Genomic DNA, 26,743 nt, shown 5'->3' with positions numbered 1-26,743 from the left:
ATCAATGCTACTCAGCAGGTGTTCTGGCCCACACTCTCCAACACCCCTTGGAAAGCTGCATGATCTCATTTGAACCCTACAATACCCTATTAGCTAGCTTGTGCAGATATTATAAAATATTCCCATTTTGCCTGACCTGTGGTGGCACAGTGGATAAAGCATGAACCTGGAATGCCTAGGTGGCCGGTTCGAGACCCTGGGCTTGCCTGGTCAAGGCACATATGGGAGTTGATGCTTCCTGCTCCTCCCTCCTTCTCTCTCTCAGTCTCTTCTCTCTAAAAAATGAATAAATAAATAAATCTTTAAAAAAAAAATATTCCCATTTTACAAAAGAAAGATTAAACAATTCTAAAGTGTTAGAAGCCCCAAGGGCAGATTTCTGAGCACATGTCAGCCTCTTGCTCACCCTTCTGGTCCACTATCCACCCTCCCTCACCACCTACTTAGTCTTGATTTACAGTCCTCTGTGAGCTGGTCTGAATCCTGCTCCTAGGCCCTAAGCTCCTGACCATGCCCATTAACCCTACAACCCCTGTGGTTCCAGTACAGCACCCAACACCCAGTGGGACTTGGATCCCAACACCCCTCTCCCAGTGTCTTCACGGCAGGTCTGGTGTCACACAGACCCCATTCAAATCCTGGCTCTGCCATTGACCAGCTGTGTGGCTTTGGGAAGTTACCAAACCTCTCTAACTCTTAGCTGTTTGCCCACTAAATGGGGATACTTATAGCACCTATCTTATTGTTATAAAGGTGAAATGAGACAATGCAACATAAATCACTACGAACAGTGACAGATGCTCAGTATGTACAATGATTGCTTACTGCTGGAGATGCAAGGATTTAGGTTAGGATGTCCTGTTCTCAAGGTATTTACCATATAGTTTGGGAAATTCAAAACTAACGCTGCTTCGAGAACCAACTTGTAAATATGCTGGGTTCCAAGAGTTCTTAGGTTAAATATTTGATTTCAAAAGCATGTGGTCCAAAAATAAAACAAAACCCAAAACTAAATACAGTGCCATAAAACTAAAGGCTGAGGCCCTAGCCAGTGGCTCAGTGGCTAGAGCGTCAGCCTGGTGGATGGATATCCCAGGTTCAATTCCAGGTCAAGACACACAGGAGAAGCAACCATCTGCTTCTCCCCACCTTCCTCTCCCCCTTCTCTCCCTCCTCCCCTCTCACAGCCAGTGGCTCAACTGGTTCGAGCATGGCCTTGAGCACCAAGGATAGCTCTGTTGGAGCACATCAGCCTCAGGCGCTAAAAATAGCTCAGTAGTTGAGCATTAGCTCTAGACGGGGTTGCTGGGTGGATCCCAGTCAGGGCGCATGTGGGAGTCAGCCTCACTATCTCCCCTCCTCTCACCTAAATGATAATAATAATAAAGGTAGAATTCATTATTTGGTTTCCAGGTTAGTCTTCAAAACTCTTTAATCCCTAGTACTGTAATTCTAATATTGCTAGTATTGTAATCCCTAGTATTTCAATAAAAAATAGTATAAAACAGTGATTTTCAACCACAGGTCCACCAGGAATTTTGTACCAGTTTGCAAAAGAGTTAACCACCCTGATGTTGTATGAAGATTACAGACCCAATGATTTTAGTCAAATTCATTAATGCTCAGGGTGATTTATGCCTTAGCAGTCCCTGAAATAATTCTATTTTCACCAGTCCCCAAATGCAAAATGATTGAAAACCACTGGTATAAAACACTATCAGTTTAATATATATAATTAAAGTTAAAAAATTTTTTGAACAAGAAGTGATTACTTTGAATGCTGGTGTTTGAAGTTAAGTAACAGAGCACTAGCAGCAGAAGGACCTCCAGCTATTCCGGTGGGCAGAGCTGTTCAACACAGATGCGCTCTCCATCAGGCGGGGCCTGGGCAGCCTGATGGAGTCCCATCAGAGTCCCCACCCAAGTTGCTTTCAGGTTTGAGTGACCTTGTATGTTTACCCCAATGAGCCAAAATAATTTTTTTCTGTGCCATAAATAAAAAAAAATTGGAAAGCACTGCTGAAGGGGACGAAGAGTCTAGTCTCTCCTTGGTAGTCCCACAACTCCTGAACTTCTCCCACCAATGGCGAGCCTGGAGAGGACCTTAGCCATGGCCTGGTTCTGATGCCTTTTTAAAAATTATTATTCAGTGAGAGGAGGAGAGGCAGAGACAGACTCCCGCATGCACCCCCACCAGGACTGGGGCGTTGCTCTGTTGCTCAGTAACCAGCTCTTCTTAGCACCTGAAGTGGAAGCCATGGAGCCATCCTCAGTGCCCAGGGCCAAGTCGCTCCAACTGGGCCATGGTTGCAGGAGGGGAAGGGAAGAAAGGAAGAGGGAGAGAGAGAGAGAGAGAGAGAGAATAGAGAGGGGGAGGGGTGGAAAAGCAGATGGGCACCTCTCCTGTGTGCCCTGACTGGGAATAGAACCCAGGACATGCTGGGCCAACCCTCTACCACTGAGTCAACCAGCCAGGGTCGTTCTGATGCCTTTTTTTTTTTGTATTTTTCTGAAGTTGGAAACGGGGAGGCAGTCAGACAGACTCCCGCATGCGCCCGACTGGGATCCACCCGGCACGCCCACCAGGGGGCGATGCTCTGCCCATCTGGGGTGTTGCTCTGTTGCAACCAGGGCCATTCTAGCACCTGAGGCAGAGGCCATGGAGCCATCCTCAGCGCCCGGGCCAACTTTGCTTCAATGGAACCTTGGCTGCGGGAGGGGAAGAGAGAGACAGAGAGGAAGGAGATGGGGAGGGGTGGAGAAGCAGATGGGCACTTCTCCTGTGTCCTGGCCAGGAATCGAACCCGGGACTCCTGCATGCCAGGCCGACGCTCTACCACTGAGCCAACTGGCCAGGGCCTCTGATGCCTTTTGTTTTTTTTTTGTTTTTTTTTAATTTATTGATTTTTTTTAGAGAGAGAGGAGTGAGAGAGAGAGAGACAGAGAGAGAGAGAGAAGGGGGAGGAGCAGGAAGCATCAATTCCCATATGTGCCTTGACCAGGCAAGCCCAAGGTTTCGAACCGGCAACCTCAGTGTTCCAGGTTGACGCTTTATCCCACTGCGCCACCGCAGGTCAGGCCTCTGATGCCTTTTGAATGAACCATGACAGTGGCAGGCCTTGGGTAGGAGAGGGAAGTGTTGGACTGACCTACTCTGCAGGTCAGTATGTGAAGGGTGACCTGGGGGAAGATTTGAGGCTGAGAGGAAGTAGGCCAAAGTGCTTTGCAAATCCCAAATCCCAAGACTGGCAACATTGTCCCATCAGGTACAGAGTAACAAGGTATTTAAAATGTTGTCATGAGATTTGAGAACTGATTTGGGATGTGTATGAAAATAGCTAAGAATGAATTATGTATGCTGAGACATCTTAACTGTAAAAAGGGAAAGAAGGGAGCCTGTATTTACCTAAATTTATCTACAAATTATTCTGGATTGGTATTAATATGTATATGGGCCCATTGTACAGGTGAGGAAACTGAGGCTCAAGAGCTTATCTCTTATTCATCATTTTTAAGCTGGACAACCGTACTAACCATAGTGGTCTCCCCCAGTTTTTCCCATTTTTTACCTTCTAATTCTTTTACCACAATGTTCACTCATTCAATAAATATTTATTGAGCACTGCTTTGTGCCAGGCACTGTGCTAGCTACTGGGAGATACATCAGTGAAAAAAATAGGCAAAAAATTTTGCCTCCATAGAGGATAGATGACAAACTAAATAAGTAAACTTTAGAGCATGATAGAAGAAGACATGTGCTTCAGAGGAAAATATTGTAAAGAAGTGGGTGAGGAGTGCTGGGATGGGGTCAGGGCTGCAATTTTACACAGGGTAGCTTGGCAAAGAAGACACCTGAATAAAGACCTGAAGGAAGGGAAGGAGGGAGCCATGTTTACAAGCCCCACTGCATAAGTCATGGGCCCAGTGCAAAATGAAAATATGAGACCCTTTGTTCAAATGTGTTAAGAATTTAAAGATAGGCCCTGGCTGATTGACTCAGTGGCAGAGCATCAACCTGGCTTGTGGATGTCCCAGCTTCTATTCCCAGTCAGAGCCACATGAGAAGTGACAATATGCTTCTCCACCTCTCCCCCTCACCCTTCTCTCTCTCTACTTCTCTCTTTCCCTCCCACAGCCATGGCTCAGTTGGAGCAAGTTGGCCCCGGGTGCTGAGGATGGTTCCATGGCCTCACCTCAGGCGCTAAAATAGCTTGGTTGGCCTGACCTGTGGTGGCACAGTGGATAAAGCATCAACCTGGAACACTGAAGCCACTGGTTCGAAACCCTGGGCCTGCCTGGTCAAGGCACATATGGGAGTTGATGCTTCCTGCTCCTCCCTCCTTCTCTTTCACCTCTCTAAATAATTAAATAAAATCTTCTTTAAAAAATAAAATAAAATAGCTTGGTTGCTGAGCAACAGAGCAACAGCCCCAGGGGGCTTGCCAGGTGGATCCTGGTTGGGGTGCATGTGGGATCTCTCTCTCTGCCTCCCTGCTTCTCACTTAAGAAAAAATAATAAGGCCCTGGCTGGTTGGCTCAGTGGTAGAGCGTCGGCCTGGCGTGCAGAAGTCCCGGGTTCGATTCCCGGCCAGGGCACACAGGGGAGGCGCCCATCTGCTTCTCCACCCCTCCCCCTCTCCTTCCTCTCTGTCTCTCTCTTCCCCTCCCACAGCCGAGGCTCCATTGGAGCAAAGATGGCCCGGGCGCTGGGGATGGCTCCTTGGCCTCTGCCCCAGGCGCTAGAGTGGCTCTGGTTGCAACAGAGCGACGCCCCGGAGGGGCAGAGCGTCGCCCCCTGGTGGGCGTGCCGGGTGGATCCCAGTCAGGCGCATGCGGGAGTCTGTCTGACTGTCTCTCCCCGTTTCTAGCTTCAGAAAAATACAAAAAAAAAAAAAAAAAAAAGAAAACAAAAAATAATAATAATAAAAGAATTTCAAGATGGCAGTGTTAAAGCATTAAAGCAAGTACTTGGCTTTTCTAAACATGGGCCCTGCATTACTACACAGATCACATACCTATCTGTACATATGAATATTTGAGGAAAGAGCACTTCAGACAGAGGGAATGGCATATGCAAAGGTCCTGAGGCATGGTTAACATAGTTAAGGAAAAACTAGGATCCCAATGCAAGTGGATCAGAGAGCAAGGTAGAGAGTAAGTGAGGAGATCAGAAAGATGGCAGATAGGGGGCAAAGGATCACATAGGGCCTCGGAACCCCTGTAAGGACTTTGGCTTTTCCATGGCCAGAGACGGGAGCTGCTGCAGGTTTTGAACTAAGGAGAGACTTTGAGAGTGCTCTTATAAAAAACCTTTCAGAGGTTTCCCGTTGCCCTCAGGATAAAATTCAAACTTAGTCTTGACTTCCAGCTTCATATGATCTGGTCTCTTCCCATCCCTTTGTCCTTCTCTCTTCCTTTCACCTTCTCTCCCAGCCTGTCTGAGCTACTGACAAGCCCAGGCAGGACCGTGCTGTTTCCTGACCCCCTGTCTTGCCATGTGCTCCTTCCTCAGCCTGACATGCACTTCCACTCCTCTTCACCCATCCTCCCCATTCCTCAAGCCTTAGTTCAAACCTCACCTCTTCTGGGAAGCCTTCCGGTGTGTTCCTCCCATGGGGTTGAGATACCCCTCCTGGCGTGCCCTCAAAACCTAATCCAGGTCTATGTGCCTGGAACCTAGCACAGGGCCTGACACATAGATGTCCCAGCGATTGAAAGAGCAAAGCTGACAGCACAGGACACCAGATAGGGCCCTGCTTAAAGTAGGGGAGCAATTAGCCTGTGTGCTCCAGAGCCTCCAGGCTTTACTCAGCATTCTGCTGCGTCCCTCGGCACATCAAAGATAAAAAACTCACAGAATGCTTCCTGGAGGAGGTGACACCAATAAGATGTGTCTAGTCTGGAGGAAAAGGCATTCATGAAGGGAGAAAAGCACAAGCAAGTGCTCAGGGTAGGCCTGAGTAGGGAACCCCCATAGCCCAGGGGCTGAGGAGGTCTGGCCCAGGCCTGAGGTGTGGCCTCTAGGAGCCTTTGGGGGTCCTGGGAGAGGCTGCAAGCAGTGGACTCCATGGGTGCAGTAGGCAGAGGGAGCTGGGGCCCCAAAGTGGCTCTTGTCTATGAGTGGGCTCCCAGTACCTTGTGAAAAAGAAGGGAGCTGCCAGGCTGAGCCCTGGGCCTTGGGAATTTGTTTCTGGGCACTAGGGCTGTGCTCAATGACAGAGTCTCCCCTTCCCCAGGCTGTACGTGCTGAAGCTGTCAGATAACATTGGGAACTTCGGGGAGGTGAGACTGCCTCTCCTTGGCTGCCTCGGCGTCTCCTGGGTGGTTGTATTCCTCTGCCTGATCCGAGGGGTCAAGTCTTCAGGGAAAGTAAGTACGCTCCCCTGGCAAGGTCCTGCCCCCCCTTCCTGGGTGTGTGTGTGTGTGTGTGTGTGTGTGTGTGTGTGTGTGTGTGTGTGTTTAGAGCTGGGTAATAAAGGGCCATAGGAGAGAATGAGTGGTGGTTGGGGCCAGGGAGGTGGCCCCGGGGCGAGAAGAGCCCAGAGGAGTCCAGTGGACCCGTCTTGCACAGGTGGTGTACTTCACAGCCACGTTTCCCTATGTGGTGCTGACCATCCTGTTCGTTCGCGGCGTGACCCTGGAAGGAGCCTTCACAGGCATCATGTACTACCTGACCCCACAGTGGGACAAGATTCTGGAGGCCAAGGTGGGATGTGGAGGGCAACCCAGAAGGGACGATGGTGAGCAGAGAGGGGCCTGCCCCTAACCACAGCTCCTCGCTGGCCTCTCCCTTTCCCAGGTATGGGGGGACGCTGCCTCCCAGATCTTCTACTCCCTGGGCTGTGCATGGGGAGGCCTCATCACCATGGCTTCCTACAACAAGTTCCACAACAACTGCTACCGGTGAGACTCCCCTGACACTGGGCTGTCCGCACCCCCTGCCCTCTCTGCAGCCTGACCTGGCTCCCCCAGACCCATCAGGTCCAGTGCAGCCTCCTGGCCCACCAGGGCCCTCCCTTCCACTCACGGCCTTGAGGTCTGGATCAAGTCATTGGCGAATGGAGAGAAAACCTTGGCAGGACAGAGAAGAGGGGTGGGTCAGTGATGCCTCTGGGATCTGTGACGACTCAGAGCCTCAGGCCCACTTAAAAAGGTCCAGAGAAGACCAGAAAAGACGCTGGGGACACCTTGATTCCTAGAGCTTTTTCTTTTTCTGAGTCCTCTCCCGACCCCAGTCGGGCAGAGGAGAGCTGTATGCCCTGAACTTGGCCTGTTTCCCTCCCCATCAGGGATAGTGTCATCATCAGCATCACTAACTGTGCCACCAGCGTCTATGCTGGCTTTGTCATCTTCTCCATCCTGGGTTTCATGGCCAATCACCTGGGTGTGGACGTGTCCCGCGTGGCAGACCACGGCCCTGGCCTGGCCTTCGTGGCTTACCCAGAGGCCCTCACACTGCTGCCCATCTCCCCGCTCTGGTCCCTGCTCTTCTTCTTCATGCTCATCTTGCTGGGGCTGGGCACTCAGGTACGAGGCGTGGGGCTCGGGGGCGGGAGGCTCAGAGGCCAGGCCCCTGCTCTGATGGCTGTATCCTGCAGTTCTGCCTCCTGGAGACCCTGGTGACAGCCATTGTGGATGAGGTGGGGAATGAATGGATCCTACAGAAAAAGACCTATGTGACCTTGGGCGTGGCTGTGGCTGGCTTCCTGCTGGGCATCCCCCTCACCAGCCAAGTAAGAACTGAGGGGAAGGCTGGGCTGGAGTTGCCAGTGTATGAGGGGTAACAGCTCTGGGGGCCAAGCCATGGCACCCCTGACTCAGCTGCCTGCTGGTCCGTAGGCAGGCATCTACTGGCTACTGTTAATGGACAACTATGCGGCCAGCTTCTCCTTGGTCATCATCTCCTGCATCATGTGTGTCTCCATCATGTACATATACGGTAAGTGCCCAACCTCCCATGGCCTCCCGAGCCCCCGCTTTGGGCGGCCCGTGCTGTCCTGCCCCGCCCGCTGATGCCCCTCTCTCCAGGGCACCGGAACTACTTTCAGGACATCCAGATGATGCTGGGATTCCCACCGCCCTTCTTCTTCCAGATCTGCTGGCGCTTCATCTCTCCAGTGATCATCTTCGTAAGTTCCTGGGTGGGCCTCCCCCTTCCCCTGCTGTCTCTTGGCAAGTGTTCTCCGCTCCTAGGAGAGCTCCGCAACTCTGGCCATGGTAGTCTAAGGGAAGCTGCCTAGTCAGACAGGTATGTAGAGACTCAGCACCACCCTGGCCCTAGCCTTGGGTTAGGAAGGGAGCATAGAGTCCTGAATTTGACCGAAGACAGTGCCCAGCCTGGAAGGGGAGAGCAGGCCGGCAGCAGCTGAGAGTCGACCCTCCCTTCCCGGTGTTCCTGCCTGGCATCCCCAGAGGGGCCTTATTATGGATATTGGTGTCAGCCTCTGGCAGCCTCACTGAGCATCAGCCTCCAATCCATCCCAGCCGAGGTGCTCCAGGTGCTCGGGGTCCGTGGTGTGAATGCATGAGAGTTCCGGAAGCAGGCTGTACGAGTCAGGTGTCAGCCCAGGGGCGGGGGCGACCTGTAAACCTTTCAGGCACTGAAGTGGGCTGACTTGGGAGGGGAGGTCTGGGTTTCCCCCAGTATTAAGCACCTGGGAAACCCATCTGGGAGCTGAATTGGTGGTGAGAACTCCCACCATGGCCAGGAACTGTTTATATATTAACTCATGTACTGCGCCTCTCCAAGGTATTGTTGTTATTCCCACTTTACAGATGAGGAAATTGAGGCACAGAGATTTTAAGTAACTGACACAATGTTATTCAGCTAAGAGGCAGTGCCACTATTTGAAACAGGCGGTCCCATTTGGAGCCCGTATGCAGGGCCAGTGCCACACCAGAAACCACCGCAGGAAGGAGTTACTACTTCCTTTAGATTCCGCTCCTTTATGCAAAGAGTGGGAAGAAGGGACACAGGGGCTTGATAGTGTAATGGTCACTCCACAGAGAAGAGGCAGGGCCCTCTGTGAGTGACAGGTCAGCCCAGCAGCGGGGCAGTATCCAGCCGTGCCCCTGTCGCACCAACTCCTCTGTGCCACCGGGAGCTCAGCATCAGGTTTCCACTTTGGCTCATGTTTCTGAACAATAGGTCCCTGAGGGCTGAGGCCTCCACCACATGGGGTGTGGGATTTTCTCTGAGCCTGGCACAGGCACCGGCTCTGGCCACTGGCCCAGCTTTGAAACAGGAGGAGCGGAAGTGGTGAGAGGCCAGGAGGGCAGGCACTGCCGCCAAACGCTGTGCCCTCTGGGGCTGGTCGCTGGGGCCCAGGCCCTACCTGAGGCTCTGGGGGGAGACCTAGAGTTCCAGCCTAGGCAGGGCAGGAGGCAGGAAGGAAGTGGCACAAGCAGGGTCCGCAGGAGCAGCCCAGCCTGGGTCCAGGATCTCTGCAGAGGAGGCAGTGCCCTCTCTGTGCACAGATGGCAGGCTAAAGTTAACCGTAAGGTGAGGACTCCAGGCTCTGTGGGCACGTTTCTGAGCTGTCATGTTGCCTCTGGCGCCTTTACGTCTTTACATTTCTGAGAAGCTCTTTCTGACAAACTCCATCCTTTAGTCACCTCAGATAAGGGATTTGTCCACACCTAGATCAGGATCTAGTTCATTCAAGTTCATTATAAGCTCCTACTAGATGCAGCATCCCGGGAGGGCCCTGTAATGGATGTGGGTCTTGACCTCCAGAATTCCGTCACTGGGAAGGCTGGCAGAGCCTGAACGTTAGGACAGGGCTCAGGGCTCAAGAGGCCAACGCTGAGCAGCACGTGCACCCGGGCCCTCTGAGTGGCCCATGAGCCACCTGCCCGTCATCTTTCTGCTTCCTTTAGTTTTATTTTTTAATTACAGTTGACATACAGTATTATATTAGTTTCATGTGTACAAACAGTGATTAGATATTTATGCACCTTACGAAGCATTTGTTTTTGTGTTGCTGCGGCAGCCAGGCTTCATTTCTCATCTCACCTCTTTCCAAAGTGGCTCCTGAGAGCCTCCCAAGCCTGACACTCACCATTTCTAGCCTCTGGAGCCTCCCCAGGCTGCCTACAGCCAGACAGGCAGGGTTTTGCCCTCCCCTCTCCCCTGTAGCTCCTACCTCTCTGCACAAGATAGTTCAAATCAGCAAATTAGATTGTGCCTGGCACTGTAGACTCAGGGCTCATGCAACCCAGGAGCTCCCAGCTCTATGGGGACCATTAAAGAAATGGTTCGCAGATGGAAAATGCCTCTCAGGAGGAGGACACAGGAAATCTGGAGAGGCTTCTTGAAGGAAGTGGCATTTGCCTAGGATCTGCCAGAGGAAGATTCTCTAGGAAAAGGGTGGCAAATGCGGGGTGAAGCTGAGACACTGAGATAAGGGGGATGTGGCCAGAAACATAAGCTCCATCACAATGTGAGGAAGTAAAAGCCCAGAAGGCCATTCTGACCTGTGGTGGCGCAGTGGATAAAGCGTAGACCTGGAATGCTGAGGTCGTTGGTTCAAAACCCTGGGCTTGCCTGGTCAAGGTACATATGGGAGTTGATGCTTCCTGCTCCTCCCCCACTTCTCTCTCTCTCTCTCTCTCTCTCTCCTGTCTAAACTGAATAAATAAAATCTTTAAAAAGAATTTTTTTTAGAAGCCTAGAAGGTCAGGATTCTATCTTACTTCAGTGGCGATGAAAACTATTGCTAGTCTTTGAGCAGAACTGACTTCCAAAGGTGACAGGAGCTTAATTTTCCCCTGGCTGGTTTAGAATTATAGCAAAGCCAGACCTCCCCCTTCCATGGTGCTTCCCTGCCCACTGTACCTTGGACCCCCGATTTCACCCACTCCTTCCACTACCCAAACATTGACATGGGCCCTGCCCTCCCCCAAATGCTTCTCTTTATTTTGGGAAACTGACGAGGAAGGGAAGGGTGCTGACAGGAGGCCTGAGGCCCCGGTGGGTCTGGGTGGGCCTCACACCCACTCCCACCCCCTGCTCTCCGCAGTTCATTCTCATCTTCACGGTGATCCAGTACCAGCCAATCACCTATAACCACTACCAGTATCCCGGCTGGGCAGTGGCCATCGGCTTCCTCATGGCTCTGTCCTCCGTCATTTGCATTCCTCTCTACGCCCTGTTCCAGCTCTGCCGCACAGATGGGGACACCCTCCTCCAGGTGAGGGGTGGGGGAAGGGCAGCCAGGTGAACCAGGAGAGGGTGGATGGATGGGGCAGATGGATGGGACTTTTAAGGGCTCCCTTCTGACATGCCTTGCCCACCCCCCAACCCCACTTCTCCCGTAGCGTTTGAAAAATGCCACAAAGCCAAGCAGAGACTGGGGCCCTGCCCTGCTGGAGCACCGGACTGGGCGCTATGCCCCCACCATTCCGCCCTCTCCTGAAGACGGGCTTGAGGCCCAGCCACTGCACCCGGACAAGGCCCAGATCCCCATGGTGGGCAGTAATGGCTCCAGCCGTCTGCAGGACTCCCGGATATGAACACAGCTGCCAGAAAGTGCCCCAGCCCCACCCTGTGCTCTCATCACAGAGACTGGGGAGGCCATGCCCTGACCAGGGCGGCTGCTGTCACCTTGGCCACCACTGCTAGTGCAGTCATTTGTGCTCGTGTCCCCAGTGTTTACAGGTCCTTTGGATGCCAAGACAGAAGCTGGGGGAGCAAGGGAGGGTAAAGGCAAGGTTGCTGGGTGGGGGCCAAAGCACTTTGAAGGGGTCTCAGGCCAGGTCCCCGGAGGCCTGCCATGCTTTATGTGGCCTCTGATGCCCCCACCCCTGCCTTGAGCTGAGGTTCTGGGTAGGCCACCTACCTGTCCCTGGGCCTCCAGCCTCCTGACCAGTGTTTCCGCCCTCAGAGCAGACCCCAGCCTCTGCCCAGACAAATTTGGATCTTACTACCTGGGGGCAGGGTGAGGAGAGAAGGGGCTGTGCAGTGTTACTTGTCAGGCTGTGCCACCCAGCCCTGTCTATGTAATTATTTTTGTAAAAACTGTCTTATCTGTGGTTGCCACTCCCTTGCCCCCAGCCTCAGGCCCAATCCGTCTTCCAGGCCTGCCTGCACCTCATTCAGCTGCTCTGGGGTTTCCAAGCCTCATTCCAGGCCTGGCTGCCAGGGCTGCCAGCAAGGCCCGTGACTCAGCAGCCTGCCCAAAGCGCTAGTTTCTGGGGGTCAGGGGTGGAGTGATGCTCAGCAGGAGGTTTGAGCCCAGAACCCTGGGGAAAGGACCCTACCCACCCCACCCCACCCCTGCCCTCCGTCTACCAGGCTTAAGGCCCAGTCTTCCCAAATAGGGCTGTCCTGTTCACGTGCCAAATGGCTCCAGCCCGTGTGCACTATCCCCTCTCGGAGCCAGAGCTCTTTGCCCCAGGCCCCACGGTGTCCATTTGTCTATCCTCTGTGCCCTCTGTGCAGTGACAGCCCCAGAAGAGCCTCCTCTAATTCTCTGTAGCAATAACGGTGCGCCATCCACCCCTGCCCATCCGTGCACCACTAGGATTCTGAAGTCCATAGATTTTAATGAAATTTCTATTCCAGTCTTTGAGCTGCTACTGTGCTTTGTCTGGGTCCCCCAGAGAGACAAGAGTTGGGGCTGGGATGAGACCTCTGCACTGTCTACAACCATCAAGGCCTGGAAGGAGAAAGGCCACCGGCTGTGATGGTCAGGACCAGACACCAAGGACTTGGCAAAGGGGAGGGGCAAGGGTCAAACAGACAGACAGCCCTGGGGTCCTATCCAAGACTAGATCTGAAGCAGGCTGGGCCATGGCAACTGAGAGGTAGCAGTAGCAGAGGGGGGCGAGTTCCAGCAGGAGCCAAAGCCTACTTCATGACTAGCCCGTCAGGTTGGGGCCTGGGGCACCTCACTGGACATTGAGGTGGGAGCTGGCCTATTCCTCGGGCTGCACCGAAACTTCCGTCCCCAGCGGCAGGCGGCAGCCAGGCCTTGAGGCCTGCGTTCCAGAGGAGGAGCAGGTTGGCAGCGCTGCAGAGGCCTGGCCCAAGCTCCAGCAGCTCTACGGAGGCAAGGCAAGGGTCTAAGGCCCTGGCTGGAGGACCTCGAGGGCTGCTGCCTGAATAAGGAGTAGCCATGAGAGGGCTATAGCCTGACCCTTAGCCCACCCCGTCCAGCTGTCCATCTGTTCTGGTTTACCTGTGGCTCAGGGAAACATAGGGAGGCCTCAGAGGGGCCTGCAGCTCCTGTTGCATGGCTGCCTTCTGTCTCTTTAGCTCTGGGAGAGAGGTGTATCTGAGACATGGCACCCAGCTCTTCTAGGGTATTTCTAGGGTGGGTGGGGAGGAGGCTAGGTACTCAGGGGCCTGCTCAGGTTCCTCACCTGCCAGGGTGGGCTCTAGGGTTGCTTCAGAGGGCCGGGGTGCCCCTGTATACTCCTCTTCCAGGCAGCGCTGTAGGGAGAGTTTGGCTCAGTGCCCCAACCTCCCAGCGGGATGGGATAAGGCAGGGCAGGATGCAGAGGCCAAGATCCTGGCAGGGCCCAGGAACTAGCCTGTGCCAGTACCCTCATCCCAACCACTGGAGGGCAGCCCCCAGGGAAACACTATCCTCCCTGAAAAGCCAGCCTGGCAAGGTGGTAGCTGGCCTGGACCCAGATTTAGAGAAGGGAAGAAGGCAAAAGACCAGGGGGCAAATCTAGCAGGTTAATCTAAAAGTGCTGACCTTGGACTGAGGGGTTCAACCAGACTGCTGGGCTTCTGGATTCGCACACACAAGAAGTGCACACATGAGAACTGGATACAGGCCTCACACAGCCTTTATATGCACATACGCACTCAGATACACATGTACACAGGCTCATATCCCAGGTGAGAGGTGGCCGTGTCTACGCTCCATAGAAAGGCTGGGAGGGGGGAAGAGGGGCCCAGGCAGCAGCTCACCTGCAGAGTGGAGATCTCCCTCTCCAAGGTACGACACTCCTCCTCCAGGAGGCCCCTGGGACACGTGGGAGTACAGCAGCCAGTGCCACAGGACCGGGTCTCAGCTAAACCCTCCACACAGCCCTGACTTCCAGCCTCACCCGGAGCCCCTCCAGGGCCTCCTTTCTCAGCCCTCCTTGCCCTCTGCTGCCCAGGTGCTGCCCAGCACAGCCTTCCAGCCCCTGCAAGCCTCTTCCCGGGTGAAGGTGTCCTCTCTTTGCCTACCTCACAGCACCCACCCCGACAGGCACCATTATTTCTTTTCTTTTCTTTTTTTTTTTTACAGGGACAGAGAGAGAGTCAGAGAAAGGGATAGATAGGGACAGACAGACAGGAACGGAGAGATGAGAAGCATCAATCATTATTTTTTCATTGCAACACCTTAGTTGTTCATTGATTGCTCTCATATGTGCCTTGACCAGGGGCTATAGCAGGGCAAGTAACCCCTTGCTTGAGCCAGCGACCTTGGGTCCAAGCTGGTGAGCTTTTTGCTCAAACCAGATGAGCCCGCGCTCAAGCTGGCGACCTCGGGGTCTCGAACCTGGGTCCTCTGCATCCCAGTCCGATGCTCTATCCACTGCGCCACCACCTGGTCAGGCAGGCACTATTATTTCTTGTTCTACAGCACTAGGCCTGTAACCCCTCTTGTCTTCATCCTTCCTCACCTCACAGCCCTTCCCCTGCTTATAACTCCTCTGTGGCTCCCCCTCACCCCATCTCAAGATAAAAATTCTAAGGCCATAGACCCTGCTGGCATTCCTACTTGGCTATGTCCTAGCAGCAACCTCACCAGCCCTGCAGCAACCTGCCCTTTCCACCTCTCAGCCTTACTCTCACAGATGCCTTGCGCCCCAGATACGCTGCCCCCTCTCCTCTCTCACAGCCCCAGTACTTCAAGATCTATCCCGCCTCTTCCTCCCTGCTTCCACCCCCACTACACTCCCGGGGGCCTCACCGCAGATGTCCCGCAACCTGGTCAATGCTGGACATGTTCAGTTGGTCCCTGATGACACTGAGGTCTCTGTGACGGCTGCTGGGAGATCAAATCAGTATCACTCTCTCTAACTTGCCCCACCTGAGGCCTCAGGACACAAATGACACTTCTACATGATTTTGTCTTTTCTCACAAAAGCAATATGAAACAGTGCAAAGAGGGAGTTTTGGAGTGTAGGTGTGCAAATGGGCTCTGACACCCTTGGGCAAATTGATGATTCTTTCTGAGCTTTAGTTCCCACATCTGCAAAACTGGAGACATCACCTACCTCACAGGGGTTGTGTGAGAATTAAAAATATGTGCTGCCGTTAACTTTTTATGAACATGCCCCTGCTCATTTATCTCATTCATTCCTGAGCCCTCTCTAGCTACTGTTCTGTAAGCCTGAGGAATGAGTTATTACTGGACACAGCCTCCTTTTCTCCCGCCCATATCTGCATGTATGTACTTCCTTCCCTTCCTGAAAAGCTCTTTTCTCTTTCATCTGCTCCTGGTACTCCAAAACCCAGATCAAAGCAGTCACTTTCTCTGGGAAGCCTTGCCTGTCCGTAGGCTTGGAAGGTGTCTTTTGGGCTTCTGTGGCCTCTGTGTGCTCATGCCTACCACAAGTGGCTGTAGAAGTGTCCCACCCCAGACCAGAAGCTCTTGCATGGAGCCAGGTGGGGTCCACCAATTAGCTGGAGCCCTCTGCCAAGAAGGGACGATCTCTCCTCTCCTATGACCACTTTACCTGGGTTCATCAGCTCTCATCTGAAATATCTCCTGTTTTGGAAAATCACACCTGGGCTCCTCCAAGGCAAAGCACAGGACCCTGGGGCTATACTGGGCCCAAGCCTGGGTCTGGTCCCTGAAGAAGGTGCACAGGAAGGAGATTCAAGGGCTCCTTCCAGGGAAACACAGGAAAGGCAATCCTGGCTGCTAGTCAGGTGCAGGGCTAGCCCATCTGAGTTCTGGGGTTCAGGCCCAACCCCAGATCTGAGGCTCCCACCTGCCCTCAGAGATGGCCTTCTGACGGAGACACTGGAGCAGCTGCCTCAGTTCCCGGCGCAGGAGGTCCCTTAGCAGGGGCGGCGGTGCCAGAAGGGAAGAGGGGTCAAAGGTGGGGCGGGATCCAGGAACCTGGGAGGATCGAGCCTCTCGGAGCAGTGACCGTAACATCACCACCTGCAAGGAGAGCTAAGACACCTTGCGACTGGGGAGGGAAGTGACGGAAGCGAGAAAGGCTGGGAGGAATGAGGGGAAAAGGGGAGTCAAACAGGAGAGGGCTGGGCAGACTGAGATCCGAGAGAATCTCAAATTACCAGGCAGAGTCAAGAACCAGGAGAAGGAGGGGAAATCACTCGAGTCATGGGACAGGCGGGGGTGTGGCCCACGTTCCCACTCGCCCCACCTCTGCCCGCAGCTCCAGGCTCAGGTCCACCATCGTCTGCCCCAGAATCCTCTTCACTTCGGGCCGCTCCAGGAGTGGAACGTGCTCCTCCACCAGTTCCCAAAGCGATGGGGTGTCCCCAGACATGGCCTGCCGACGCCGTCGCCCCGGGATACGCGGCCCCGCGCTGGGACCTGCGATACCCACCCGGGTCGTCCCGGGCCAGGCCACGCCCACCCACCCTTCCCGACCTTACAGGTCACACCCTTACGCTGTCGCGCTAGCCGGCCTTTTCCAAGCACCACCCTTATGCTGCCGCCTGGACCCACGATTGAATTACCCGGTCCAGAGCCGCCAGTCTCTGGAGCTCTCTTTCTGCCCTGCTCTAGTTGACTTTCGGGGGTCACGGTTTCTGGTCACGAACCCCAGGAGCCGGGCAATGGAGACCAGAGCCCTAGCCCCGCCTCTTCCGCACGGCCGTCACCCGGGAAACTGTGCCGCTACCCTAAGCCCCGCCCCTACCCTTTCCAGGTCTGGAAAGTGGAACCGGCTCGCGGGGAGCACAACCCACAGCTGATATGTAGTTTTGGAGTCAGGGTCCTGACCCCAAATACCTTGGGTTCATCCCTGGCTACTTTGAGCTTCGGGACATGTGGAGAACCGAGAAATCTGAGCCCATTGGGTTTATTACTTTGTGGCCTCTTGCGGCCCAAAGGCATTGCAGAAGGAAATCTTTCCCCTTTAGAGCTAGCGCAAGTCTAGTACGCACTGCGCTTTGAGGGGCCTGGGGAGGCAGGGCAGCCCGGGCTAGACCTGGCAGGATCCATAGGTTGGGCCAGGCGCCCTCCCACACCCAGGGCCTGGAACCACGGACCCAGATGCCCATCCCCAGACAAAAGGGCTGCTCCATTCACGTTTTTTACTAAAGCACCCACACAAGTTTCTGTGCAATATACAAACACGAACCGGCCCTGGGGCTGCCTTCTCTCTGAGACAGGGAGGTGGGAACCAGATTGACTGATCCAAGCCTCACCTGCCACCCATGCAAAGCCTACCCCAAGATCTCAGGCAGTAACACAGCACCCCCTCTGGTCCCCTCCTGGGGCTGCTCCTCAGCAGGGGGCCATCAGAGTTTGCCCCCAATAATGTTGAATGAAAAAGGTTTCCCCTCCCCTGGGAGCAAGGGGAATCCCCAGGTCTGAGAAGTCTCCCTGGAAGTGGCACTGCCCCCTAGTCATACCTCCTATTCTTCCAGGCCCTAGGGGACTCAAGGGAGGGGAAACTGAGGCACAGAGAGGTGGAGTAACCTAGCCCAGGCCACTCGGTGAGGCAGTGCAGGGGCTGGCCCGACCCTGACAGTTAGGGAGGCTGGGCTGGGGAGGGAGGGACAAGGAGGGTGGACCCCAGAGGGCCACACTTGAGAGGCCTGCTCAGGATGGAAGCCCCCCAAAGTAGATTCTGAAACTTCCAGGTGCAGCTGGGGGGGCCTACTGAAGACCCTCAGAAAACAAGAGCCCACAGTCTCAGTCCTGGGGGATCCCCCACAGAGCAGCAGCCAGCCAGGCTGTAGGTCAGTCCTTTGGCTAGCAATCCTTGGCACGGAAGCCTTTGTCCTTTTAGTGTCAGCCTCGAGGGGGCCATGATGGGGGCCGTCCAATGTCCACTGTGATATTGGTGAAGAGTGGTTGCCGAGACACCTCCAAGACCTGATACCGCACTGACCCAATGCCGTCCCGCTTCATGGTCAGCTTCGTATTTTGAATCTTGGTAAACCTAGGCAGGATGGAAGTGAGTTCAAATCAGGTCTAAGCACCAAACCCAGTATCTCTGGGCCTGAGGGTCAAGCCATCCTGGCTTCTTCCAGTGGTAACTCAGTTCTCCCTACCACCCTTCACTCTCCACCTGCCTGTTCCTTTTGTTCTTGCATCTGTCCTCAAAACAGAGATCTCACCCCCTTGAGTCCAGAACTGTGACATCCTCACAAATCCTTCACTCAGACCTTCCTTCTAAGCTTTAGACCTCGACATCTAACATCCCATTGGCACCTCAAGTGCAATGTGTCCTGTGTCAGACGTATCATCTTTATTGCCCAAACCCATCATCTCTGTGCCATCTTCTGTTTCTCATCCTTTAGTCACTCCCTCACCATCTACTGAGCAGTCCCCATGTCCCAGGCTCTACTCTAAGAACCAGGGACACAGCCATGAATAGGAACAGCAAGGTCCTTCTTCTAATGCCAAGTCTATGCCACTAGGGGAATCAGGTAACAGGCAAGGAACACATCAGAATGCTAAGGGACATAGGACAGGGAGACCAAGAAGACTGACTTGGCAGGGGTGAGTATGTGATATCAAGCTGATAGTGGGGAGAGGAGGAGCACTCCAGGCAGAAGCAAGAGCACCTGCTGACATTAACTGGGAATTAAAATTTGCACAGCTGAGTGGCTAGAGCCTAATGGGCCAAGAGAAGAAATAGAGTAAGATTGGCTTGGAGGTTACAGCATGTATAGGCAGGGCTCTGTAAGTCAGAAGGAGTCGTTTTTTGTCTTTTTAATTCTGTGAGCAAGAAGACCAAGGGATTTTTAACCCAGTATGAGGGGAAGGAGAGACAGGGGACATGAACTACAGAAGGCAAGGGGAAGCAGGGAAACCAGTAAGTCACTGCAGTAGTCCAGGCAAAGGAAGAGGTAGTAAAGGGAAAAGTGAACGGCTCAGGTATGTTCAGAAGGACGGCAATGATGCTGACTTGCTGATGGTTGGGACATGTAGAGTGAGGGGAAGAAGAATCCAGGACGCCTAGATATGAGGGAAAAGCAGCTAGGTAGATGGAACCACCATCCACACAGTTCCTTTAGCCAAAATGTCTGGCTGTTTTGCCACTTCCTACCCAGGGCAGATATCACTAATTGATGACGGCCACACCTGAAACAGGACCAAGGCTCCTGGTACGTGCGTCTAGTAGAGCTCCACTGCCATCCTCATCCCAACCGTTTTGATCCTCCCAGTCCTGCGCTCAGCTCAGATCCCTCTCTGAGCACTCTCTCAAGTGCCCTGCAGCCCTCTTCTCCCAGTCTTTGTCCCATCCCTGCTCACCATGATTTTTATCTGAACTGCTTTTTCATCAGCTCGCTGGGGGCCTGCTGCTCCATGCTTCTGCCAAACATCAACCCTACATCAGTGCGGCACGCCCCCACTCTTACACCCTGGGTTCAGAGCACAACAACCCTACTGTTCCAGCTGGGACCTAGCAGCCTCATGGCCAGCATACCCCCGGGGCCCCACCGATTCCTTCAGGCCTGGCAGCTTCCCTGTCTCCACCCAGCAGCTCTGCCAGCCCTTCACCTTCTTTAAGCTCCAAGGGTGATCCTTCCAAACCCAAATCTGACCTTGCCCCTTCCTAGTTTAAAGCCCTTCCATGACTCCCCTGTGGCCCTTGAACAAAAGTGAAACTCCGAACCTGGGATTTCAGACCCTGAACACCCAGCCCTGCCCTCTCTACTGTCAGCCTCAGCCCTCAGAAATTTAAATACCCACAAGTTTCGGACTCTCAGCATGTACCGTGCATGTTCACATTCCAGACTCCTACACATACTACTTCCTTTTATCCAAACCGGCCTCTACCATTCGCCTGGGGAATACAGCACTGTGCCCAAGGCAGGTGTGTGGCAAATATCTGCTGAATGAATAACTTGTCAAACTCAGGTTCACTATCACATCCTCCAAGAAGCCTCCTACCATCACTCCGCCAGGACAGCACCTTGTCCTGATCACCTGGTGCTGTTAACTGCCTGTCTCCCTCCTTAGAATGAACTTCTTGTGGCATCTCCAGCTCTGGGGATCCACAGCACTTGTGGTCACCCCAGGAACTAAAGGGTTAGGGGCCCTGGGGTCAGGGGTGCTGGGTCACCTCTGAGGGTTGGGCTCGTTATGCTTGTCCCGGTCGTGCTTGATCATGCGGTAGCGACCTATGCGGATGTCTGGGCGCGAGATCTTCATCCCAGTCAGGGAGATACTAGGGAAGAGGACAGATGGACTGGAGCAGGCACCAGGAAGGGCAAGGAGCACCGCCCAGTCTGCGCCACACCCTCTCCTGCACCCAGGCTACTACCCACTCCTTCTCTACTCACCGGTTAAAGATGTCGTCATCCTCACCACCCCAGCCCCAGTACTCATTGGGGAAGCCATTGATTCTCAGAAACTGGGCTTTGCTCAGGCCCGACACGCCTCCAAAGTAGCCAGCATAGGGCAGCCTATTGTGTGGGAGGACGGGCATCAGTGAGGGGCCTGAGGGGATTCCCGAGGGAGGACCAGTGATGCCCCGGGGCCAGGGGCCAGGGGGGCACTGGGGCTGGGAGTGAGGGCCTGGGGGTGGTGGGGAAGGTGGGGACAGCAGGGGTGGAAAGTTCCGGATCCAGCTGAAAAGGAAACTCTCACCGGAAGCCAAACTTGTCCATGGCAATGGCAAAATGACGGGGCTGGTCACCGCAGCGGTACAAGTTGCGGTCATCCATGGGGACCAGGTCCACGTCACTGAAGATGAAGCAGTCATAGGCGGCATCCTCCTTCAGCGCCTCTAGGAAGCCCACGTTGAGCAGCTTGGCCCGGTTGAATGTGTCCTCACCATGCTGGGGTTGGTGGAGGGGACAGGTCAGCTCTGGGCCTGGCAAGCACCAGCCACTTTACCACTGTCCAGAACATCCCCATAGGCCTTCTACCCCCCAACCCTTGCGTGGCTCATGCAGACGCCTAGGATCAAGTCCAGCTCCTTGCCCTGGACCTGGCCTTCCAAGGCCTTTCGTGATCTGGCTGTAGCCTCCTCTCTGGCCACTGCCCTCAGATGCTAAGATCCAACTATACTAGATTCCTTAGTGGCCCCAGAACATGCCAGACACTTTCTTGCCTTGGCCTTCGTCTTAGCAGTTCCCCCTGCCTGAAATGCTCTCCTTTGCTTGTCAAATTCACGTCTGGACAGCTTCCCTGACCAAACCTCCCCCACAGTATCATTATACATTCCCTCCTGTGTGCTTCATGTATACCAGTATCCGCTTGAATGGTGATTTAGAGCTCCTATTTCAATCATTCATTCACTCAAACATGCCCTGTAGCCCTGTCCTTTCCGCCAGCCGCCTTCTCTGTGCCACTGAGGATCCTGGAGAGGAGCAGCCCAACCCTGAGCACACTGCATCCCTACTGAACACAGTCACAAAGTGAGATGGACAGTGAATGCCCCAAGTGGCCAGTGTCTAAGATGCAGAAACCATGGGGACTGAGCTACTAAGCTTCAGCCACCTGTTCCCTCTGGCTCATTTGAATTTGTATCCAACACCTTGGGGAGTCTCAGACCAGGACAGAATCAGGCTAGGTTCACTGGTCTCCCAGCAAAATGACAAGCATAGGTTCAGTAGGCAGTCATGGTCCAGTGAGTCTGAAGTCCCAACCTACAATCTCCAGGCTGGGGCCAGAGAGGCTCCAGTAGAGGGTGTGTCTGAGTGGGCCCTTCCTCTCCACAAGCCAGCCTGGGCCTGAAGGAGTGGGAGCTGCTGCCCTGGAACCCTGAACTGCCCAGCCCCACCTGCTCTCTTCCATTCTTCCCCTGCACTTTCTCTCCCACAAGCCCTTGAAGCCACTGTCCATCATCTCCTGGCTCATCAGAACTCCCTTCTAACCTCTCTGACCAGACAAGGGCCCCAGGTTTCTCCCACATGGCTCATAAGCATGCTCAACTCTCCCCCATCTGGAATAAAACACTTCCCTCTAGCCACCGCCCTACCTTTTGCCATCCCTTGTTGGCAGAGGATTTTTTTTAAGGAGTTGTCTCCAATTGCCTATTTCCATTTTGTCAAATCTGATTCCTTCTTCAACCCACTGCAATCTGCTTCCGCCCCCACCACGGCCCTGAAATGGCTCTCGCCGGGCCCACCTTGTTGCTAAATCCACTGGACGCTTCTCCGTCCACATCCTTCCTCACTCCCCCGGCGGCGCTCACGCACTTGCCATGCTTCCTTCCTGACGCTCATTCCGGGGCCTCTAGAGCATGGCACTCTCCTGGGTCTCCTCAAACCTTTCCTGCCAACCTCAGCTGCCTCTGTGGCAATCTCCCGCCTTCTCCACCCATGCCTTACACACCGGCTTTCTCCTCCCAGGTCCCAGGCTCCTGGGCAGACTGGACCTTGTTGGTTTTAGGGGCCATCTACATACTGGTGGCTCCCAGATCTCCCTCTCCACCTCAGACCTCACTCCCAAATCGACTCATTTGTCAAACTGCCTGCTAACCCTTCCTCTCACACTTTCCCCGGGCACTCAAACCCATCACATGCAGAAACAAGTTCAGAGTCACACTCTCCCTGGACCTGGTCCAGCTGCTGAGTTTCCATCCTGCTCACAGGTCCAGCCATCCAGACAGCGAGCGGCCAAGACAGAAGCACTCAAGCGGTCCTGGCGTCTCCCTTTCCTCACTTTCCACCACCTAGGGCGCAGCAATCCCTTCAACCTTACAACTATTGCCCAACTCACGTGCACGTTCACCATTTCTTTCTTCGACATCCTCGTCTCTTCCCACTGGCCACCCTGCCTCTAGTCTTTCCTTTCCATCCCATTCTCCATATGCAATCAGAGTAATCCTTCTATAAGTAAACATACACTCTGCTTCCCCTTTAAAACCTTACAATGGTGCCCCCCCCCCCACTTCAGACTGCAATTCAAGTGCTTAATATGCCTCCTCAGACCCCTCTGGGTTTGGCCTCTGTCAGCTCTTCCAGCCTCATCTTCGTCACCCACCCTTCATTTTGAGCCCCTACCTCAACCAACAATTCCTGCACACAAGAGACGAGTTCCCTCACTGGGTCCTCCAGTCCCCATGCCAGCTGATGCCTGTTCATCCCTCAAAACCCATCTCAATAGTCACTTCCAAGCCCAGGGCTGGACCAGGCCCCTCACTGCTCCCACAGCCCCTGCTCCAACTCCAGTCACACAATATCGTCCTGGAGTCCACAGGGACCCAAGTCCAAGTCTGGGAGTTCTCTGTGGGAAGGAAGGCCTGTGTAAGATCCTCTCTGGGCGCCAGCAGCCAGCCCTGGCCAGGCCATGGCAGGGCTCACACTGACTTGAGTTCCTGGGCCAGTACTTGGTCCTAAGGTAGACTTCCTCCCTCTTTCAGGGGCTAACTACTCCTCTCCTCAGGCCCTCAACATCTGCTCACAGCCAGCAGACACTAGGCCTCTCACCCTAGGCTGGGCCCACCAAAGGTAAACAATGAGGCTCACCCCTTAAGGGCATGCACATACCCACCAGAGTGCACGCCAACATTCACATGCACATACTCCCCTTCGTGCATACACAAAGCGTCCTGTGTTACTGACACCTGTGTACCCTCACAGGTAATTCACCTATCCACACAACTGTGGGCAAAGACCCACGAATTCCCCGAAACCCACATATGCACCAACAGGCACATGGGCTCCACACCCACAGGTGTTCACAGGCTCTCTGGTGGCCAGTGCCCAACCTGGGGGTCAGAGACAGCACACCTGGTTGATGACATAGATGCCATAGCGCAGCCGCTGTCGCCTCAGAATGGGGTGCAGATAGTGCAGCCAGTAGCGTAGGTGGTGCTCCCGGTGTCGAAAGGGGATGATGACTGCCACCGTCTGGGCTGGGGTGCAGTCAGGCGGTGTATAGCGGCCACCCAGGAGCACACCTGGATTCTCCCTCTGCACCCGCTCCAGGGGCATGGGTGAGGTGAACTCAATCAGCAGTCGGCCCACTGCAGGCAGGACGGTGGCACAGGAATCAGGCCTTCATCAGAATCCAGGGACACTAGCCCTCTCTCTAAGCCTGGGGGTGGGCAAGGGAACCCGAGGAGTAGCCCTCTTACAACACACCTGCACCCTTGGCACCACCATTGGTCAAGACTCCATTCTCCCAGTCAGAATGGTTAGGTCCTCTGCCCACCCCTAGAGGTAGGTCCTACCCTGTAGGCTCACCAAGACCAGGTGGAGAGTCAGGACAGGGCGGCAGGATGGGAGCCGTGGGGCCAGGCCGGACACTGGGGGCCTCCGGGAGCCCAGAGCTGGGGGCAGTGGCGTTGGGCCGGGAGCAGTTGGTGCTGCCGCTTGCAGCTGGGTGAAGGACACGGGTGAGGCCTCGGGCACTGAAGCGACTGAAGAAGGCCAGGTGCTGGGCGTAGACGTCAAAGTAGAGGATGACGGCCACGAGAAAGTGCAGCAGGCAGAGAAGGAGCACAGCCTTGCAGACGCGCTCCAGCGTCCCCCCCAGCAGTCTGCTCATCCCGCAGGCGGCCTCCGGCCCGCCCAATGGGCCCGGGCATCCGGCTGCCGGCCTGAACAAGGGTAGGAAAGAAACCAACCCCGCAGGTCAGAACCAGATGGACAAGGCTACCCACCCACCTCCTGGCCCACTGCTCACACTTACCTACTTATCTTCTCTGACATTCATGGACTCATTCTATGTCTAAATAGACATACAGACACAGTCCCTGGCAACTCACTACTCACACATTTTCACACACCTGAGTACTTACATATGCTTGCATTCCTCGTCCTCACTGACACACACACGCAAGCACAGTCTCACATACATTCCCAGGAACATGGACACGAGACCTCTGACCACACTGGTTCATACCTAAACATGGAAACACACGTACCTATGGACCCACATGTGTACCTGTGCCCCAGAGAACAGACACTCCACAGGGCAGGAGCCTCATCCCAGGATTCGTGATCTGAGGAAGGGAGACTACTTGCTGAGCACCTACCATGCAGGAGTGCTTTGTACTCATGACTTCACTTAGTCCTTCCGGGAGCATGGTAGGCAGTGGTTTGGTTGAGCAGGTCCCAGTGACAAGCAGGCCAGGCCAGCTGGAACCAGGCTGGGAAGTGGCCCTCAGCATCCAGATGGACCAAATATGAACAGGATGTTTATGGGATCCCTTCCCTCTGGAGCAAGAGGTCAAAATACAGAGTCGGGCACAGGACACTCCTCGCCTAAAACCTCAAGGATTGAGATGAATTCTCTGAAGCCTGCCCAGCACTGTTGGTTCTGATTCCCAGAACAAGGAATGCCTGAGCCCTGGAGACAGAGGTGCAGCACTCAGCATGGAAGGCGAGGGTCTTGCCTGGGCCACAGCTCCAGCTGTGGTTCCAACAGAGCAGCAGCACCACTTCTGTGGCCACTTCTAGCAGTGCTTCAAGGAGTAGGGTGACTCGCACTCACAGACACACAGTATCACACAACCACACAGACACTCTTGGTCCCAGCTGTAGTCACCTGCACTTAGACACACCCAGATGACAGTAACACACAAGAGTTATACACTCACAAAGCCACTGATCCGGCATTTACACAACCATACTTACAAGCTCCCAGGCGTCTCACAACACCCGGACCCACGTGCAAACATTCCCACCTCAAATCGGGGCAGAGGTTCTGGGTCAGGCTGACCGCCAGACTGTTAGGTACATTTGGGGGAGACTGGAAGACTGAGCTGCCTGAACACGTGGCATCCCGGGACGGGGGAGTAACACACACCCGGGGGGTGTGGAGCCTGAGGGTTGGGGGGGGGGGGCGTGGATTAGGGGAGTGGATGTGGGGCGGGGGCCGAGGCAACGGGGAAATGTGACTGGAGCGCCTCCCCGCGCCACGAGGCCGGAGCGAGCAGGGACAATAAAGGAGGCCGGCCGGGGGCGGGCAGAGGAGCCCGGGGGAAGCCAAGAGATGGGGGTGGGGTGGGGTAACGCCAGGCCGGGATCTGGCCGCTAGCGCCTCTCACCGGGTCCTGGGCGGGGATCACGGGGCCGGGTCTGGAATCTCGGGGCCCTGTGCTGGGTGCCGCGCGCGCCCCCCTCTCACCCAGCGCTCAGCAGGGAGCGCCGCTCCAGCTGGGGCTGGCTTCCCGGCTCCGGCGGCTGCAGACAGCTCCGTCTCCCATGGCCCAACCCCGCCGCCTCCCGCCGCCCGGTCAGCGGTCCCCGCGGCCCCCGGGCCGCCTCCTGCCGCCGCCGCCGCCGCGGGCCATGGTGCGGAGCCACCCCGGGGGGCAGGGCGGGGCCGGGCGGCCGGGCAGACCCACGGACCCGCGGGCTGTTGGACTACAGTGTCGCCACCTCCCTCCCGCGCTACGGCGCCTCCGAGGGGCAGGCCCGGCCGGCGCGCCCGCGCGCGCACCCGCCTCCAGCGCGCCCGCACCCGCGGCGCGCAACCGACGCTCCCCCCAACCCGCCCGCGGCCGAGCGCCGCGGAGCTAGGGGACGAGGTGGCACAGGGCCCGGGAGGGGCGTTCAGAAATCGGTCAGGCTCATCCAAGGAGTTGGATTAGAGGTCTGGACCGCAGAGGGTGTGGACAGGTCAGACCCTTCACGGGAAAGCGGAGTCTGGGTTGAAGTACGAACTCGGTGGAA

At 55.0% G+C, this 26,743-nt stretch overlaps 3 protein-coding genes across 10 annotated transcripts in view; 1 reads left to right on the top strand and 2 right to left on the bottom strand.

The window, feature by feature from the left end:
- Window positions 1-12,567, top strand: part of SLC6A9 (solute carrier family 6 member 9) — a 36,722-nt gene extending 24,155 nt beyond the window's left edge. For both annotated transcript variants that reach the window (XM_066376082.1, XM_066376081.1), the window contains 9 exons: window positions 6,237-6,369; window positions 6,572-6,706; window positions 6,800-6,903; window positions 7,290-7,527; window positions 7,599-7,733; window positions 7,840-7,939; window positions 8,029-8,129; window positions 11,022-11,192; window positions 11,320-12,567. In XM_066376082.1, the coding sequence (XP_066232179.1) occupies window positions 6,237-6,369; window positions 6,572-6,706; window positions 6,800-6,903; window positions 7,290-7,527; window positions 7,599-7,733; window positions 7,840-7,939; window positions 8,029-8,129; window positions 11,022-11,192; window positions 11,320-11,514 (1,312 nt within the window). In that variant the 3' untranslated portion in view covers window positions 11,515-12,567. The remainder of the gene's footprint in view (window positions 1-6,236; window positions 6,370-6,571; window positions 6,707-6,799; window positions 6,904-7,289; window positions 7,528-7,598; window positions 7,734-7,839; window positions 7,940-8,028; window positions 8,130-11,021; window positions 11,193-11,319) is intronic.
- CCDC24 (coiled-coil domain containing 24) lies at window positions 12,527-16,772 on the bottom strand. 5 transcript variants are annotated; one of them, XM_066376084.1, is made up of 10 exons: window positions 16,667-16,772; window positions 16,348-16,520; window positions 15,946-16,121; window positions 15,688-15,804; window positions 14,919-14,996; window positions 13,925-13,979; window positions 13,366-13,435; window positions 13,182-13,260; window positions 12,855-13,044; window positions 12,527-12,659 (listed from the first exon to the last, which is right to left on the bottom strand). In XM_066376084.1, exons 2-9 carry the CDS (start codon window positions 16,471-16,473, stop codon window positions 12,870-12,872), a joined length of 876 nt encoding a protein of 291 aa, XP_066232181.1. In that variant the 5' UTR covers window positions 16,474-16,520; window positions 16,667-16,772; the 3' UTR covers window positions 12,527-12,659; window positions 12,855-12,869. The 5 variants fall into 5 exon arrangements, with proteins under 5 accessions (XP_066232181.1, XP_066232180.1, XP_066232182.1 ...); XM_066376083.1 differs by having other exon boundaries at window positions 12,527-13,044; XM_066376085.1 differs by having other exon boundaries at window positions 12,527-13,044; window positions 14,919-14,993.
- A 222-nt stretch (window positions 16,773-16,994) lies between these two features.
- Window positions 16,995-26,488, bottom strand: B4GALT2 (beta-1,4-galactosyltransferase 2). 3 transcript variants are annotated; one of them, XM_066376079.1, is made up of 8 exons: window positions 26,196-26,488; window positions 25,102-25,282; window positions 24,308-24,663; window positions 23,852-24,087; window positions 20,760-20,950; window positions 20,453-20,575; window positions 20,233-20,337; window positions 16,995-18,099 (listed from the first exon to the last, which is right to left on the bottom strand). In XM_066376079.1, the coding sequence occupies exons 3-8, from the start codon at window positions 24,609-24,611 to the stop codon at window positions 17,949-17,951; spliced, it is 1,110 nt and encodes a 369-aa protein (XP_066232176.1). In that variant the 5' UTR covers window positions 24,612-24,663; window positions 25,102-25,282; window positions 26,196-26,488; the 3' UTR covers window positions 16,995-17,948. The 3 variants fall into 3 exon arrangements, with proteins under 3 accessions (XP_066232176.1, XP_066232175.1, XP_066232177.1); XM_066376078.1 differs by lacking the exon at window positions 25,102-25,282; XM_066376080.1 differs by lacking the exon at window positions 25,102-25,282 and having other exon boundaries at window positions 26,116-26,249.
- Window positions 26,489-26,743: the final 255 nt, after the last annotated feature.

The sequence above is a fragment of the Saccopteryx leptura genome, chromosome 3 (assembly GCF_036850995.1).
Source record: "Saccopteryx leptura isolate mSacLep1 chromosome 3, mSacLep1_pri_phased_curated, whole genome shotgun sequence".
NCBI classification, from domain to species: Eukaryota; Metazoa; Chordata; class Mammalia; order Chiroptera; family Emballonuridae; genus Saccopteryx; species Saccopteryx leptura.
The sequence above is the reverse complement of the archived record's forward strand: the minus strand, read 5'-3'. Positions and strand labels throughout refer to the sequence as shown.

Bases quoted from the DNA above. Each gene is read 5' to 3' on its own strand.
- B4GALT2 (XM_066376079.1), bottom strand. From the start codon at position 24,611: ATGAGCAGACTGCTGGGGGGGACGCTGGAGCGCGTCTGCAAGGCTGTG. The intron at 20,951-23,851 runs GTGTGCTGTCTC...CACCAACCCCAG, and splicing joins GCATCTATGTCATCAACCAG to CATGGTGAGGACACATTCAA. The intron at 20,338-20,452 runs GTGAGTAGAGAA...CCTCTTCCCTAG, and splicing joins GATGACGACATCTTTAACCG to TATCTCCCTGACTGGGATGA.
- CCDC24 (XM_066376083.1), bottom strand. From the start codon at position 16,473: ATGTCTGGGGACACCCCATCGCTTTGGGAACTGGTGGAGGAGCACGTT. The intron at 16,122-16,347 runs GTGGGGCGAGTG...CTCTCCTTGCAG, and splicing joins GCCTGGAGCTGCGGGCAGAG to GTGGTGATGTTACGGTCACT. The intron at 13,261-13,365 runs GTGAGGAACCTG...CCTCTCTCCCAG, and splicing joins CCTAGAGCCCACCCTGGCAG to AGCTAAAGAGACAGAAGGCA.